At 41.1% G+C, this 16,628-nt stretch overlaps 2 protein-coding genes across 2 annotated transcripts; one reads left to right on the top strand and one right to left on the bottom strand.

The window, feature by feature from the left end:
- Nucleotides 1-4,898: 4,898 nt before the first annotated feature.
- Nucleotides 4,899-9,592, top strand: LOC109463440 (tumor necrosis factor ligand superfamily member 15-like). The gene is made up of 4 exons (XM_019760256.1): nucleotides 4,899-5,239; nucleotides 5,497-5,527; nucleotides 8,106-8,189; nucleotides 8,706-9,592. Exons 1-4 carry the CDS (start codon nucleotides 4,946-4,948, stop codon nucleotides 9,122-9,124), a joined length of 828 nt encoding a protein of 275 aa, XP_019615815.1. The 5' UTR covers nucleotides 4,899-4,945; the 3' UTR covers nucleotides 9,125-9,592.
- A 181-nt stretch (nucleotides 9,593-9,773) lies between these two features.
- LOC109463481 (cyclic AMP receptor-like protein A) lies at nucleotides 9,774-16,503 on the bottom strand. Its single transcript, XM_019760319.1, has 14 exons — nucleotides 16,386-16,503; nucleotides 15,900-15,952; nucleotides 15,467-15,521; nucleotides 14,868-14,924; nucleotides 14,484-14,544; nucleotides 14,019-14,106; nucleotides 13,598-13,687; nucleotides 13,153-13,191; nucleotides 12,953-13,031; nucleotides 12,560-12,607; nucleotides 12,197-12,279; nucleotides 11,749-11,825; nucleotides 11,357-11,427; nucleotides 9,774-10,906 (listed from the first exon to the last, which is right to left on the bottom strand). Exons 1-14 carry the CDS (start codon nucleotides 16,491-16,493, stop codon nucleotides 10,766-10,768), a joined length of 1,050 nt encoding a protein of 349 aa, XP_019615878.1. The 5' UTR covers nucleotides 16,494-16,503; the 3' UTR covers nucleotides 9,774-10,765.
- Nucleotides 16,504-16,628: the final 125 nt, after the last annotated feature.

The raw sequence follows: 16,628 nt of genomic DNA, 5'->3' as shown, positions 1-16,628 counted from the left end.
TTTAATGTTCTTATAAAAGCATACTATAAGATACGTCCTTTAAGCTGGTGTGTTACGCCGAAGTTATACCGGCCGCTATGCAGATACAGATACGTTAATTATACAGAGATGGTGTCCAAATTACAACCGGCCATTGCCACAGGCCTCGGTCCTTTACCCTTAAGTGTACAGCGGGTAAAGAACATGCCGCGATACTGCATGCTTTAATTGCACAGACTTAGCAATAGTGGTAGGTACGTGCCGTAACATCTCCAAACTCTTCCATTAAAAACTCATGGCCTGCACAAACCAGACCCGGTAACTATTTATAGAGACGGAGGTGCCATTTAAGGTGAACGTCCTGCAGGCCGATTACTACAGAGAGTTGGTCTATATGTACATATCGTATGTATGACTAATTATAACAAAACAAAGGAGGTATTAAAGGAGCAAAGAGTAAATAATAGTACATCTAGTGACCTTGATAATGTACACGGTACAGAGTGTCAAATTAAAGGAAACATAAGCAAGAAATAATAAAACTTATCATGATATAAAAGTCGACCTTTGCATTAACCAGACCCGGTAAGCGGCGGTGTTACTAGGGGTGAACGCCCTGACGGTCAATTGACGTGCCAAAAGGAGCAAAGTGCTTAATGCCGATCAATACCCTTTACATGGCAACACTGTCCTGCGCCACAAAGCCTTAAACACAGATTTTAGTGTTGATCATCATGATCATCCTGGAAGCGGTGAATAGCATTACCTGAAACCATAGAACGAAACCTTGGTCCACTTCGTTCAACGTCAGGGATAGATTTTTTTATATTGTGCATTTTCTTGTAAAGATCTTTGTTTTGATTACAATATCAATTTTATTTTGATCACCTTGCGCCTAATTTTGATACATTTGGGTGTCAAATACTAATTGTACGGATCACCGTAGGACTCACTTCTGATAGGAAAAGGAACAAAATTGCACCATAAGATCGGCTTAGAGATCATAATCTATACATTCATACTTGTAACCAAGTACACGTGGCTTTACCCAAACCCGAGGATCATAAGACTTTAATCCATTTCGTCAGTTCTCTATCTCATAATAATTTATGGTTTTTAGAATTTTGTGAAATTCTTATGCATTGCACAAAATCTGGGGTATGAATGCATAGGTACTACTGAAGCTAACCCAAGTCTTTAGCATGCCGTTTGACGTGACCCGGCTTACTGTATACCACCCGCCCACCGAAACACAGGTCCTCACGTCGCTGGGAACGAGAACAACGGGAGCGTCTGTGACGTCATTACTTACATGCAGTACCCTGGGAACGGGCCTTACCGGAAGGCATGTATGGGGGATTCCGTGTTCGGCGAAACCAAGAAAAACGCTTTAAGAGGGGGCCTGTAAGGGGGTTTCTATTGTCGATGAAACTAACCCGGAAGTAAGTTTTACCAGAGCGTCTGGATGGGGCATTCGGCATTCTGGATTCGATGAAAATGCCTTATGGTGTTACGAAAATAGACTTATTACAGCAATGTCAATGATTTATTTTCATATATGTTCTAAATGTCTCTAAACGTTTTCCCACTGAAAGTTTAGAATTGGTACGTTGCGACGTCGGTAACGAAAAGATTTTGGCATTGTTTTTTTTTTGTACCTTCAGTTCTTCCTATAGTGACGTCCCAGTCAACCATTGCATGGTTTCGAGTCTTTCGATAGGTGGCAGCTAAGAACGTGGGGGCTGTACCCTGGTTACCAAACCTATTATAGCTCCCGAGTCCTACGAGTACATCTTCTCCAAAAATAACAGAGGGGCTGTAGGACTCGGGAGCTATAATAGGTTTGGTAACCAGGCTATGGGGGCTGTGAAGACAATAAGAAACTTTACACAAGGACAAGAAGAGGGTTTGAATAAAGTAAGGTGCATTCAATCATTCATTTCCGTCGTATTTACCCTACTTCTATGGTGTAAAATAACCACCACTTTACAGTGGGGTCCTAGCCTGGGGCATACATAACACAGAGTACCATACAAGCAGCCTTCAGTACACTAACAGTGGGCCCTGGGCCTAGCCTGGTATCCAGTCTTACGTGATTGGGGCTGTTGGGTTGAGGAAAACCCGCCCCTACCACGTAAGACTGGATACCAGGCTACCCCGGGCCACAAATAACAAAGTAGTATAGAAGTAGTCTCCAATACAATAACAACGCAAGCCCTGGTACTTTCCCACACCTAGACTACTGTAGTTCAGTGTGGGCAAGTACGTCAGAGAAGAACATAAAGCGGCTGCAAGTGATACAAAACAGAACTGCGAGGCTTGCCCTCGGATGCAACAGATCCACAAGCAAGGGCGCTTTGTTGCAGATGTTGGGGTGGTTGCCCGTGAAAGAGAGGATTCAACAGAAAGACCTTTTGACTTTTCGCAAAATGATGGAGAACAGACAGCCCGTTTCCCTGTATAAACAGATCACGTTTCAGTCACATGGGTACCAAACCAGATCAACAAAGTCACAAACTATCCGTCTCCCCAAACCTAGAACAAATGCTCAGAGAAAACGCTTTTTGTATCGGATGTCACACACCTGGAACACTATGAAATTGTAGAGGCATGGAACAATGTGCAACAACTTTTGGAGAAATGTAAAATAGGTATTTTAGGTATATGGCGGTCATGTAAGCTAGCTTTGTTCTGTCACTTGGTGTTTTTGTGGAGTTTCTGTACATGTTTATGTCTGTATAAGTTATTTTATGTGTGTCAGGTGTATATGTTAATTGACCACAGGAAGAATAGCTGCAATATGAATTGTTAAGCTAATTGTGGATCTAAATAAACCAAACCAAACAACGCTGGCTGTCGGAGAATGATTAACTCGCGGAGGGAGTTTGGCCACCTCAGAGTTCATTCACCGGAGACGCAATGTTACCCTTACCGCAGGTCACTCTCCTGGCTAATTATTAATTCCTGTATTTTTCCGTATCAGTGAGCCCTTTAAAGCACTTGTCCTGCGGGGCCCATCTTTATAGCGTCCTGTATATCACTATATATACTACATTTAGAGGTATTTCTCGAACACATCATACCGCAGCAAAACGCAACGAATGCGGAAGTAACTACGCCACCGCAGGGCAAAGAAAATCTGGGTTCCGTGAGCTGAAAATATTGACAATGTGTAAAATACATGTTTGCCAGCAGGACAAGGGTTAATAGGAAGGCCTGGTGGAGGCTAAATTACAAGTACGTAAAGCAGTTCGACCACGATTCTCAATGCTCGACACGAAGCGGAATGCTTATAGTACAGCGCGGTTGCGTCATGTCTCGTGTTTCACACTAACATAGCCACAAAACAAGTCCCTGACTTTCGACCCCGAGATTTCTGTTCTCACCTGACGTCACATGTCGTTACGTCAGTGCGGCAGCGCCCCCTCCCGATCCATGGGAGCGTTGCACCCTAGGAACATTTACCTGTTAAGTACTATCGAGGTAAATCCTGATATTACTCAAGTACTTTTCGCTCTGTGATTTGCAGTACAGGTATACCTAGCCTTCGGTACCGTCGTTTCTAGCTAGCAATGCCTGTGTTGTTTATTTGTTTACTCATTATTTATTTCAGGCATCACTCAGGTATATAAAATAAAGTTAACATACATTATATAAATAATACTAAATACACATAATAACAATAACTAAAAATATTTCTATGGGTACAGACCGTGGCATATACACTAGCCTCCGTCGCGGACTTTGCTAGCACTGCCTGTGTTTGTTTCTATGAACAGGGCGGTTTCTTTCTCGCAGTGGGAGATGTGTATTGGCGAGAGCTGTATGGGAGGGTACACCTAAAGCTAAGCGGCCGAAACAGCTACATTTTTGGATCACCACATACAGCTCTAGATCTCCCAGCGAAAAGAAAACACCGCACATAGAAACACACGCATGCCGCTAGATACGTCTGCACAGGAGGCTAACATACGGGTATGCCACGGTCGATACCAATACGTCGGTCTTTGGAGGGGTGAGGGGTTGAAGAATGACAATACAATAGTGTATTGTTTGTATTAAGTATTGCATATCACAACAATACATGCATGGCTTCCTATGTTCTTCTGTTTTCTGTTCTAACCAGTAGCCATAAACAATATTGCTACCACAGCCTTCTTTGCAAACGTTAGAAGTCCAAACCAATCGAAATAGTAAATATTTAAATCAGAGTTTAGGAAGTTATAGGAAGCCCCACCGTCCAACCTGTTTCTGACTATGACAGCGAGGTTTCACGTTCCGTTATATATAACTGTTATAACACATCCTTCCTGCTATGTCATGTTTCCGTTTACTTCAGTATGCTACAATACAGAAATTCCAAAGTTTCCGACAGAAAATCATGGTGATGAAGTCACACTTTCTTGTGTCTTTTCTAAATTTCTCTAAAGCAATAGTTTCTCCAGGTATATGTATAATTCATTTATTGATTAGGCTATGGCAATCATGCATACCACCAGTCCTGTCAATTATAGCTTCAGCCGGTGGCTGTTATGAATATGAAGGTAGCCTCTTTAGCAGGCTCCACTGCGGACCTTTTCTAAGACGGCTTACAAGAAACCTTATACAATCAGAACTGATACAGCCAGAAATAAAACATGTAATAAGACATGGAGCCTTCTATGGAGGCTATTTCAAGGGGCCAGACAAGATAACACAGACATTAAGATTGTGCTTAGACGTATGTGTTGAGGTAGGTGCTTTGTTTTGGTGCCTCACCTGAAGTGGGGCGACTTGAAGGGAGAACAAAGCGCCGCGCCGCCCGAGGCCAGGTGAGGCGACCCCGCTATTGTAAAACCTGTTTGTCTAGCGACCGAAACCAAACAGGCGAAAGTACGAGTATCGGTACGTAACGTTACAAACCATGCTAGTATCGAACACGACCAAAACCAGTAGGCAGATACAGGCGTTAAAAAGGGCCGTTCGGATGGTGAGCTTTACCAAAGTGTTCAGCATGGAGCCAGCTATGGATGCCATCCCCGTGAAGTCGCCACCGGGAGGAGTGAGATATGCGGGCGGGAGGGGGTTGAGACAGGCCCGCCGGCGAGCGCAGGTCGGCCCGGTGGTTAGAGCCGCGCACGCCGTGCTGTGTTTAGTGACTGTGGCTAACATGGGGATGGCGGTGTTCAACACGGTGAACATACAGCGGCTGTGGCAGGCGTGCACAGCCGGGGGAGGGGGGCACGGGACAGGTGTGGAGACAGGAGTCACTGCAGCTCAGGTGAGTCACGTCTTTAAGTACATCTGTGTCTTAAGGTAAGGATAGGGGCCTTCATTACAATGTGGAAGTTGAGAACCTTCAAGTTGTCTTGCATTCGCGCGTTTGTTTCGGTGTCTTGAAAGGAAGAGTATTCTGTTAATAAGGACCGAAAGTAACATTAGACGCGAGAGGACAATATCTAAGACTAGAATTCTTGTGAAACAAAGGTGAAGTCTTGAGGATAAATGGTGTATTTGTTTAATTTTGTTTTCCACCAGATTAACGAGCAGGCAGGGAACTGCAGCAAAGGTAAATATCTGTTCATTTTTAATGTGATTTATTTCATTTGTTATTTTGCCCCTTACGTTGTATTATCCTTATGTTATATGTATATATTCACGTTTGCTGTACATAAACATATCGTCAGTTCTGATGGTTCTGTGATATAATAAACAAAAAAATAATGGGTACAAGTTAGTAACCATGGCAACCATGTTCTATCTGCCCAGACTGTATCCCATGGCAACGGCAGCAAGTCAACAGCAGCCGAGTAGGGATGAGCTCGAGCCGAGAGAATCGCCGCTCGTGGCACCGCGGCTCGTGGCACCGCCGCTCGTGCCACCGGAAATTGGAATGTCACATTAAAGAGATGGGGGACAGAAAACTTTGCTTGGGGTCACCGTCTTCTTTCATTCTCTGGCGACAAACTAAACTGTCGTTGGAAATTTATTAAATACTTGAAATACGAGTATATTGTTTCACTCAAAGCGGAGTTACGGCAAAACATACAGATACTATATATATAACGTAGGAGATTACTTATTCTACTAGTATAGCCTCCAAAAATGAAGGTACAAGTATTGTCGTTCTGTCGTCAGCATAACTGAAGAACCTCTGGATGGATTCTAATAGTGTAGGTAGACCTTGGGAAGATAAAGATCAATGTTGTTGGTTTGGGCCTTTTGGTGGATGACCTTGGGCCATGCATCATTACTTCTGGTTTTAGATACAACGTTATAGAAGCATTCCTCGTTTTCGGCGATGATGAAGTTGTAGAGTCTGTTCACCGCTGTTATATATACTGAAGGCTGATACTAGTGATAGATAGCCTGGGTTCCATCCTGGTTAGTTTACGTCCGCTACCGACCAACCGGTAGGTCGGTAGCGACCGTGGGAGCGGACGTAAACTAACCAGGATGGAACCCAGGCTAAGTGATAGAAGGATGTCCACACTCGACCACGATTTGGACAAGACTGATACATGGATGTGGGTCCCTGTTCTTTATTGATCTTAATTCATACCAGATGTGTTGCTGGTGGGAGTCCTACCCCCTACACAGCTTGGAAGAGATAATACATTCACAATTGAAAAACGCCCTGCCCGAATACAACAGGACCAACAGGTACGGCATCTGGTCAGAACAACATACTGTTCGTGCAATTCGTCGTCGTTTGTACCTTTTCTTATTGACAGGAAACTCGCCAGTCATTATGGAAAAGTACGGAAAATATCATTCTGAAAAGGCCGTGGAAAACACAAACCATGTGCTTCCTTTCTTTCGGTATACATGCCCATGTACGTGGAAAGCAGATATGATACATATAACTTGGCCGAAGTTAGTGATTAGGTAGGGGTCCTCTCCCGGTCAATGTAAATGTGCTTTGCATAACGCCCTTTGGATTAATTATGCACACTGAAGAGGGGTATGGGATACAACAGCTAGTACGGGTAAGATGTAGTTGAAAAAAAACTATTCCTCTATTCTAAGTGTTTCTCCTTGAAAAGAGCCAGCATTTTAATTTCCGCCTCTCGTGGCAGTTCCCATTATGAGACATTTGTGGCGTGGCTCTTTGGGTTAATTAAGCACTGGTGTTACGATGGGTATCAGATATAACAGTGCGGGTACCGTAGAATAGAGAAAGCCAAAAAAGTTCTATTCTAAAAGTCTTTCTCCTTGAAAAGAGACAGCGTTTTTAAATTCCGCCTCTCGTGGCAGTTCCCATTATGAGACATTGGAGGCGTGGCTCTTTGGGTTAATTAAGCACACTGGTGTTAATATTATATCAAATATAACAGTACGGGTACTGTGGAGTTGGGAAAGCAAAAAAGTTCGATTCAAAAAGTCTTTCTCCTTGAAAAGAGACAGCGTTTTTAAATTCCGCCTCTCGTGGCAGTTCCCATTATGAGGCATTGGAGGCGTGGCTCTTTGGGTTAATTAAGCACACTGGTGTTAAGATGGGTATTAAATATAACAGTGCGGGTACTGTGGAGTTGGGAAAGCAAAAAAAGTTCTATTCTAAAAGTCTTTCTCCTTGAAAAGAGACAGCATTTTGGATTTCCGCCTCTCGTGGCAGTTTTCCATTATGACACTTAACTATGCCGGACTTTGGACTCCAGCCCGACTAAGGACCCCTCCCGTGAACATATCTCAGATGGTCTTGTTTGCCCAACTGGTATAGAGACCAGGGCCAAATAGACAGCATTTTGAATTTCAGCCTCTCGTGGCAGTTTTTATTATGACTTAACTATGCCGGACTTTGGACTCCAGCCCGACTAGGCAATAAGGACCCCTTCCGTTAATGTTATCTCAGATGGTCTAGTTAGCCCAACTCGTGTATGGAGACCAGGGCCTTGTGATACACCCTGGCATTTATTGTTTTGTTTCTATGATTCCGATAACTAAATATTCTTGCTATGTACAGCATGTCAGTAGCGGGGATAATCCATGTACTGACAGTCTACATCCTGTCAATAGCAGGAAAAAATCCCGTGGGTGGTCGACGCCATCTTGGTTTGACGGCATATTATATAGAACCGCCGCTCTTGCCAGTGCCGCGAGCCGCGGTGGCATGTTAGGCGGTTTTCCATACCGGCTCGTGACGCGAGACCATCCCAGATGCAGCAGCCTTCACGTGCCTGTGGCGCACCTAGCGGGACTGACGGGACTGCAGGACCCACCCAGTCAAGAAGGTAGGAAATTAATTACAGTACTAACCTCTGTCCAAAAGTGCTTTTTTTATACCTCTTTCCCCCTTTTGTAGACTGACGCTAGACATATTTAATCAAGTACAGTAGGACTACCAGTAGGCCGGTTTGATTAAATAACTCTCGGCAAAATCGACATCTAGGATTATGCCTAGTGAAAGTGTGTAGCTACACACTATAATACAGGGTAGTGCTAAGAGGTACGTGTATAATATACACACGTAGTTACTTGGAAGCATACATGTATCTTTGTTTCACAAATATTATGGGACCATAGGAATCGGGGTCTGGGAATCGGGTACTTGACAAAGCATCACATGCTTCACCTCAGTTGAAAATGTCTTCTTTTCCTTACTTTATATACTTTCCTTCGCAAATAGCCAGATTTCTGCAGTAGTACATGTACTAGTAAGGTATACGGTAGGTTTCGGGTCACCAAATGCTTTGTATAGTTCCAAAATGATCTCTGTGACATGAATTGTATACTTTATTTTGTCCCAGGGTCCATCTCAACTATCCACGACTGGCAAGTTGAGCCAGGCGGGTCGTCGTTCTGGACGCACGGCATGGACGTCACCTCCCGACAAAACATAGTCGTACCGCTCACAGGATACTACTACGTCTACAACCAGCTGCAGTTCCGGCAAACCTCGCCAGGCGGCGCGGACGAGCGGACCCTCCACCTCACCCATATCGTGTTACGGCGAAGCGGCTCTTCAGGGGTAGCGTCGAGGCTTCTGATTGGACGAGCCACCAAGAAAGTTTCCCCCCAAGACGGTTCGTGGTATCGCACATCTTACGTGGGCGGAACCTTCCACCTAAAGGCGGGAGACGTCTTGCATGTGGACGTGACAAACTTTGATAAAGTCAACCCACAGGAGTCTGGGACATACTTTGGGGCTCGCCTGTTGTCTCTGTAGGAGCTATTTTAACATTCAGCTTTCTAAGTACTAGTAGCCATTTGGAAACAAATTTGTATTTGTACTTGTATTTGTATAGTAAAGTCGGCAGTAAGAATGTTAAGGCTATTCCTGGACCAGTTTAATTTCTTATTTCTAGAAAAATATCATTACTGAATTGCTTATAGCAAAGTTTATATCTGGATTTTTGCCCTCCTTGTTTATAGTGGATGTACAGACAAGTTTTGCAGTTCAATGCTTTACCCTGTGATGTGGTACTTCTATAGCCTATAGTTCCAGTTATATATTATGAACTCAAGAGATTTACAATCTTTATATGCTTTGCTTGGGATGGAAAATTTTCTACCATATTGTCCAGTATAATTTGAGCAGTGGTGGAATGTAAATTGTATTTACTATGTGATAGTTCATGTACTTACTAAGGAGTTACTTAGTTATCTTTCTATTTCTTGAAGGAATTATTGTGTAAATGACAAAGTCTTATGTGTCATGCACTAGTTGACAGTTTAAGTGCACTTAAATAATAGCTAGTTGCTAGATTGGCAACCTATGCTGTATGCATGTAAGCCAAATAAACTTAACAGTTTAAAGCGTAGTGTTATTGTAGTAGAGTAATGCCAACAGAACAAAAACAAATATGCAATAATTATTGTAAAGATAAGTTGAGTATAATATATGAATATATGACAGTATATATAATATATGTAAACAGACATGAATACAGATTTGTCAATTATCAAGATATACATGAAGAAATGGATGCATTTTACACAATTACAATATAAGACATAAAGGAATACAACTTTCATTTCAAGTTTTTTTTTTAGTTTTAGATGTTTCAGTATGACTGAAATCTCCAAGCTGGACCCAGTTTGGGGGTCAATAAAGATTCACGTTCAAATTTTCTTCGCCTTCTGTTTTTATAAGACTCTAATTTTTACCTCAAACCCTCAGAAAATAAAGAAAGTAATTTGGCCTAAATTACAGCATGTATGGATGTAAAAGAATAATCAAACGCCAAAACACGAACTAATGTACAAAAACACACCATTAACAAATTCTTCCACCCTCTGGTACTTTAGTATTTACAATACTGAAAATCACCACTGCATTATCATTAAAAGATATATTATTATACATTTTCTACTTGCTGTAATTTTGATATTTGCATTGTGTTTGCAATTTTGCAGCTCACAATTCTTCACAGTCACCAATTAAAGGACTACCATCATCAAACCATCACGGAATCAACAACTACAATTTTACCAAAATACGGAATATTTATTTTGACATCTCCTTTAAAAAGTTCAATTGGTTTGTATTTGCAAATCTCATAATTTTTTTACTTGTTTACTTTATTTGTCAACTTGCACCTATCTTGTGTTTGCCAATTGCAAAAATCACCTGATTTGAACAAGGAGATTCAACCTCTTTACTTGAGATTCAACCTCCAGGATTTGGAACACAATTTCAGTCAAGAATTTTATTTTTGAAACTTCCCAACAATGTCTTCTTAATGTCTTTACTCTTAGGATCCAGTCCAAAGTCTAGTTTAATTTTTGAGAGATATAATGTAAAAAAAGTCCAGATTTTTTATTTGTTTTTGATGGTAGTTCTTTACTCGGTGGCTGTGAGTAACTGTCAGCTCTCCTCCTGGTCCTGGAGGTCAACCTCAGGGTCAACCACAGGTGAAAGGTCAGCTGATGCATCCTGGGAATTCACAGGGGCTGATGGGTACTCACTGATGAGGGTCGGCTGGTTGAAGTGACTTTGGATCGCAAGCTGGGAACAGGTTAACAAGAAATTAGAAATTTAAGACTTCTAGAAATTGTGGCAACCCTCAAAAAGTATGCAATCCTTGGCCTCCCAAAATTCCCTGCCCATTCTCAGCCCCCACCAGCAAAATTGACCGTCATGTTGCCTCATGTCATCTTCCCTCTAAACCTCTGCTTCCTGAACTCCCTACATGGACCTACCCCACTACCAACTTCCACAAGCCAGATTCTGAGTCCTTTGACCTAATGCCATGTTGCCTGTCAATCTTCCCTCCCATTCTTGTGCTCTCAACCTATTCTGTCCAGACAAACATACCCACAAACCAGCACCTTGGCCACCCAAAACAATACTTTAGACCTGGACGAGAAACACACACAAACCCTAAAACAAAGCTTTAGTCCCAAGACACTCACTCGCTGTCCAGTTTATCATAAGAAAGAAGAAAAGAAGGTGTACCTTGATGGACGTTGGAGTGAGGCGTACAATAGTTTCCCTGTCCAGTCCGTAAACAATCGCATTCACCATCCCTGTAAACACACACAAAACAACACCATGTCAACAGAAAATTCCTGTCTGTACTAAAGTAGTGATACCTACATGTAGTACATTGGGAATGGATAAGACAAAACACTAGCCTGGGTACCATCCTGGTTATTTAGTTTACCTCCGCTCCCACAGTCGCTAATGACCATACCATGGTTAAGGGACTGTGGGAGCGGACGGGATGGTACTCAGGCTAACAAAACACTGTCAACTGAAAAATCTCATTGAAATAGTTATATATGTAGCACAGTAGTACTGAAACTGCAAAGAAAAAACCACCACAAACATTTCTAGGTTCACAGTACCTTGCAGCGGGGATGTCAGGGCATGAAGAACAACCAGAGCAAACACTGTGTTGTCAGGGGAGACGGCATTCTGGATTCTGAGGAAGGGACGAAAAACACATAATGTTTAACTTTTTCCTTGCTACCTAACCCAGGTGACCACCGTCTAACCACCACCACCAGGTACCAGCTGGGTTTTTTTTTTTTGTCTCATTTTGCACCACTGACTTTTTTGGTGTGGGGACTCAAGGTTAATACAATACATTACTTGTTTCTGTCATGTACTTCCACTAACACAAATTAGCAAGCAAACAAATGTTTAACCTTTCTTTCTACTGCCTAACCCCATAACCAATTAACCAGTACAAGTTTTTGTGCCAAATAGCTGCCTAAGAACACTGAGGGTTAGCATAACAGTCTAGCCTTATCTGTTTCTACTACATTTAGCCAGGTGTGACCTATATGTTACCTGTGCACGAGAGGAAAGATAGACAGGGCCAGGTAGATGAAGGGATAGGCTCTCAGGGGTTTGATGTCTTCCTTCAACAGGTCCTGCAGGAGAAAAAAGGAAACTTCAAGATGAGACAAAACATTACAGTCTTGTCTTATTCAGCTTGTACTTACTATACATGTACATTGTATTACTCAAAGGTTTCACGCAAATAAGAAAAAAGAATTGATGACAGACCATGCAGTCTTGTCTTACACAGCTTGTACTTACTAAACAAAACTAATGTGTTACTCAAAGGTAACACACAAAAAAGAAAAGAATTGAGAATTGCTGACAGGGATAATCTTGCACAGAAACTGTGTTAAAAAATGTTTTTCCTACCTTGTTCCTCTCCACATCAGGATCATAGGTTCCCTCCCATCTTTTCACCTGCAGGAGGAAAGAACAGAAAACATCTTTACTCAGTCTCAAGCACAGTATAGTGAGTACTAGTAACTCAAAGATTCCTAAGGCTAAACAAATCTGTTTCTTTGGTGACAAAACCTAGATAAAAAGAAAGGACTGGAAAGAACAATAAGTAAGAAATTTCATTCCCTGAAAATATGTGTATCATGTACGAAGGTACAGAATTTCAACTCAGGATCTGTTTTCATATACTGTAACATTCTTCCATTCAGTTTTCCATCTTTAAATCCAAAAACCAAGCAGTCAAATTGATGTGGCCTTAATCTATGAAATTTGTACAAGAAATGCAAAGGGTTAGGGTTAACCCACCTTCCTGTTGAGAGTAACAGTAATACAGGTGTAGACCACAACCATCAATCCCAGAAGGCAGAACAACGGGCCGTACCATCTGTGAACGGAGGGGGAGAAAACAGCAGCTTAGTATGTCAAAGAACCCAGCACACTTGCTGATCAGAATAGATTAGAAAGATTACAAGGATCAATATGTAAATACAGAGACGGAAACTTACATGCCAAACCTCCAGTGTGTGTACTGGTTTGGTATCCAACTGTAGAAATACACAGAGAGGAAAAAACATCTGAATTAGATATTTTTGCATCGGAATCGAATTCAGTAAATGGTGGCATGAGAATTCTTAAGCTGGAAGTCTTTATCTATCTAGTACATGTATCTAATGTGCAGTACAGATATAGAAATGTATAATAAATTCATATCAAATTCATAAACATCGTAACATATCTCATAAATATACACTATACATCAATAATCAACTATTGAAACTACAGAACGTCACTCCATGAGATATACACATCCTTTAGGCTGAGTTGAACACTCAATTGTAACCGTTACTAGCTAAAGTCCTGTCAAATTTCTGAAATGCAGATAACAACCAAAGGAATACAAGCAGCAGTTAGGCCGTAAATTTTGAACACTAAACAAACAAACAAACATACCACCAAGCCCCGGCCGGTCCATAGTGATGCCCGATGAAGGGGAGGCAGGCTAGGATCAGGGGAACCCCCCACGACAGCGCATGGTAGAATCTGGACAGGGGAAGGCATGATATCATCATTGATTAATTACTAATAGAGTTGGACAGTTAGAAACTTGTATGTTTAATTGTTGAAGACGTTCATTGGTCATGTATAGATTAACAGTCAGTAGATTATTCATTTACTAGTATTAGTAGTAATCATACCTTTTGAAAGGTAGCTTGTGAGACTAGGCGCACAGTGAACGTTGAAAATTTGGAGGTACGCGTTTGCTACCTTTCAAAACAATCAACTTTCAGGTAGACATCTAGGCCAAAAGTAACAGAGTTTACACAAGTTCCATTCAACTATAGGTCAGGAGAGACACATAAACTGTACTTACATCTCATACTTGTCGGTTCGAGTCATCCAGATGATGTTCAGGGTCAAGTTGAAGGTGATACAGCACACCCAGAGTAACACTGACCACTCTGGAGAAGGAGAATAACAGGGATATGTGATGAAGAATTGTTTTACGTCGATGAAGGTTAGACATCCAGGTAATAAGATACGCCAAAAAGCAGTTACTCAAGCAACTGGATATGATTACTATTTTGGAACTCAAGCAACTGGATATGACTTTGAAAACAATTATTCATGTTTTCTTTATTCTAATTTACACATTAGCCTTAACTTGGAGCTAGTCTTACTGGGTCGATTATGTTGTTGTGAATATGAGCCAACTGCTGCCCACCCGTGTTTCTATCAGGGACCCTAGCGGCAGACTATAATCAAAGACTGGATACTACAACATGTACTATTAACTTCAACACAAGACAAAAGACATACTAGTAAACTCATCTCTTACCAAAGAACGTGAGGAGGAAGGCCTGGAAGTTACACAGGGTTCCATCTGGGTGGAGGTCACCCTGTAACAAAGAGTAACATTCAAAATAATTCAGAATTAGGATGACGACATTTTGTCTATAGATGGCAAATTCTATTTTTTTTTTTTAATTTGTTGCTGTCCTTGTATAAAGTCTAATATATCTTGCTAGACATGGTATCTTGGTGCTGGTTTGTGCATGGTTCAGTTCAGAGTCAAAAGTCTCTCTAGGTATTTAGCTCTTGGTGCCTTTTTTCCAGCAACAGAGTAGCCTGGTAGACTCTTAGGCTAAAGTACGCAAACTGTGGATATAAAGGCTTGATCTCAGTCAGGCAGAAGTTTGATGTAATATATTGAATTCCTCACCATGAGATATGAAATATCATCCAGCAGGGCTGCTATACTCAAGTACAGGATCAGTCTCTGAAACAACACGAGAAAAATCAGATATGGACAAACTTACAGAAGCTGCCAATCACCGCATTAGTATTTATTCCCTTATCTAGAAGACTGTTGGTATGAGATCCTCTTCACAAAGTTGTGTACTAGTAAGAAAACAAGTTTGACTCACTGTTTAGAAGTTAGATGTACTCACCTGTTAGCTGAAGAAATACAATGACTAAAGTAGTTTAATAACTTAACTGATATAACGCACATCTGTGTCCATAATATCACCAGGGTTCATAATATCGCCACCTTGAGAAAAAGTGTGCTTGAAGATATTTTTACTGCAACATACCCTAGGTATGTACATTTGATGTGTGAAGGAGTGCGTACCAAAAGTATGTTGCAGTCTTTAATATCTTAAAGCACTCTGTTTCTCAAGGTGGCGATATTATGGACCCTGGTGATATTATGAACCCTGGTGATATTATGAACCCTGGTGATATTATGAACCCTGGTGATATTATGGACCCTGGTGATATTATGGACAGAGATGTTACATGTACTAACTGATCTCTCACCTGTACAAAGGACCTGTACTTCCTGAAGAGCCAGATCACACCTATCATGAACAGGCTGGAATAAAAATATATCAACTTCAGTTTGTCATACAGTAGAAAAGTTACAAGTTCTTCATTCAAAGTATATAACGTTATAGCAACACAATACATGGAGCACCAGATTGCTAAATAAAACATATTCTATTATAGTATAGTATACAACACTAAAGGCAATGTAGACAGGTCGAAATCTATGAGTAGTACTAGTAGTACATGTAGTTCTGTCATCGAAGAATTAGATGCATTTAAAAATGATATGAAATCCTTGAATCATTAATGATCACATTATGCAACTTTACTATATACATATACATGGGTATATGATAACTGTTATATGAAATAAAAGACAGGTGAAAATCATCAATACTATTGATGATCAATCAATTCTCCTCACCAGCCAATAAGAGACAAGCTGGCCACGGTCTTTCTGATTCCAACAATAACATCCTGAAAGTAGAAGAAAGTCATTTAAAATATCAAGAAAGAAACTGGACCAAAAAAAAACGTTTCAAATTCATTGATCTTCCACTATATTCCACGCACGTTAACATGCATGTAAGTTGTAACCAAGAAACAACACTTCCTCTTTACCCAAATAAATAATTAACTAGAGAAAGTTATGTCCATTTACTAGCATATTGTGAGTTTTTCCTTATACAAACATAAGTACGATACAAGAGTTACAAATATTATCTACTGAAAAACGTAAAGCTGCAGACAAAATCACGTCACGTAATTTTAGTAGGGTGAGTCATAATCATGCAAGAACAACCTCTAGGCCATATTATTTTTCCGAGCCTAACTTATGGGTACCTTATCCTTCACTAAGCGTCTCCGAAGGACTTTTACTCCAAGATAATAAGTTCAAGACGTTGCTTACACATTTGTACACGTCTCCGTCGAACATGGGGCATGTTGTCTCAGGTTTGGGGCTGGAAAAAGCAGAAGAAACAGAGGAAGAAAGAACCGAACCAGGCGACGTCGCCATCTTGGGTGTTTTGGTGTGTTAGGACTGTAGCACGGCATTCGTACACAAAATTTTCTCAGCCTCAAAATTCATATAATTGCATTAATACCCAAAAAAATATGCCATAAATCACCTTTTTTGTAAAAAAACTCCATC

The sequence above is a fragment of the Branchiostoma belcheri genome, unplaced genomic scaffold (assembly GCF_001625305.1).
Source record: "Branchiostoma belcheri isolate BF01 breed outbred unplaced genomic scaffold, Haploidv18h27 scaffold126, whole genome shotgun sequence".
In the NCBI taxonomy this organism is placed as follows: Eukaryota; Metazoa; Chordata; class Leptocardii; order Amphioxiformes; family Branchiostomatidae; genus Branchiostoma; species Branchiostoma belcheri.
This window is presented reverse-complemented; position numbering and strand designations above follow the sequence as displayed.

Excerpts from the sequence above, each read along its gene's own strand:
- LOC109463440 (XM_019760256.1), top strand. The coding sequence starts at position 4,946 with ATGGTGAGCTTTACCAAAGTGTTCAGCATGGAGCCAGCTATGGATGCC. Across the intron at positions 5,240-5,496 it reads CAGGAGTCACTGCAGCTCAG|ATTAACGAGCAGGCAGGGAA; the intron begins GTGAGTCACGTC and ends GTTTTCCACCAG. Across the intron at positions 8,190-8,705 it reads GGACCCACCCAGTCAAGAAG|GGTCCATCTCAACTATCCAC; the intron begins GTAGGAAATTAA and ends ATTTTGTCCCAG.
- LOC109463481 (XM_019760319.1), bottom strand. The coding sequence starts at position 16,493 with ATGGCGACGTCGCCTGGTTCGGTTCTTTCTTCCTCTGTTTCTTCTGCT. Across the intron at positions 13,688-14,018 it reads CGAACCGACAAGTATGAGAT|ATTCTACCATGCGCTGTCGT; the intron begins GTAAGTACAGTT and ends TCCCCTGTCCAG. Across the intron at positions 12,608-12,952 it reads CTGTTACTCTCAACAGGAAG|GTGAAAAGATGGGAGGGAAC; the intron begins GTGGGTTAACCC and ends TTCCTCCTGCAG.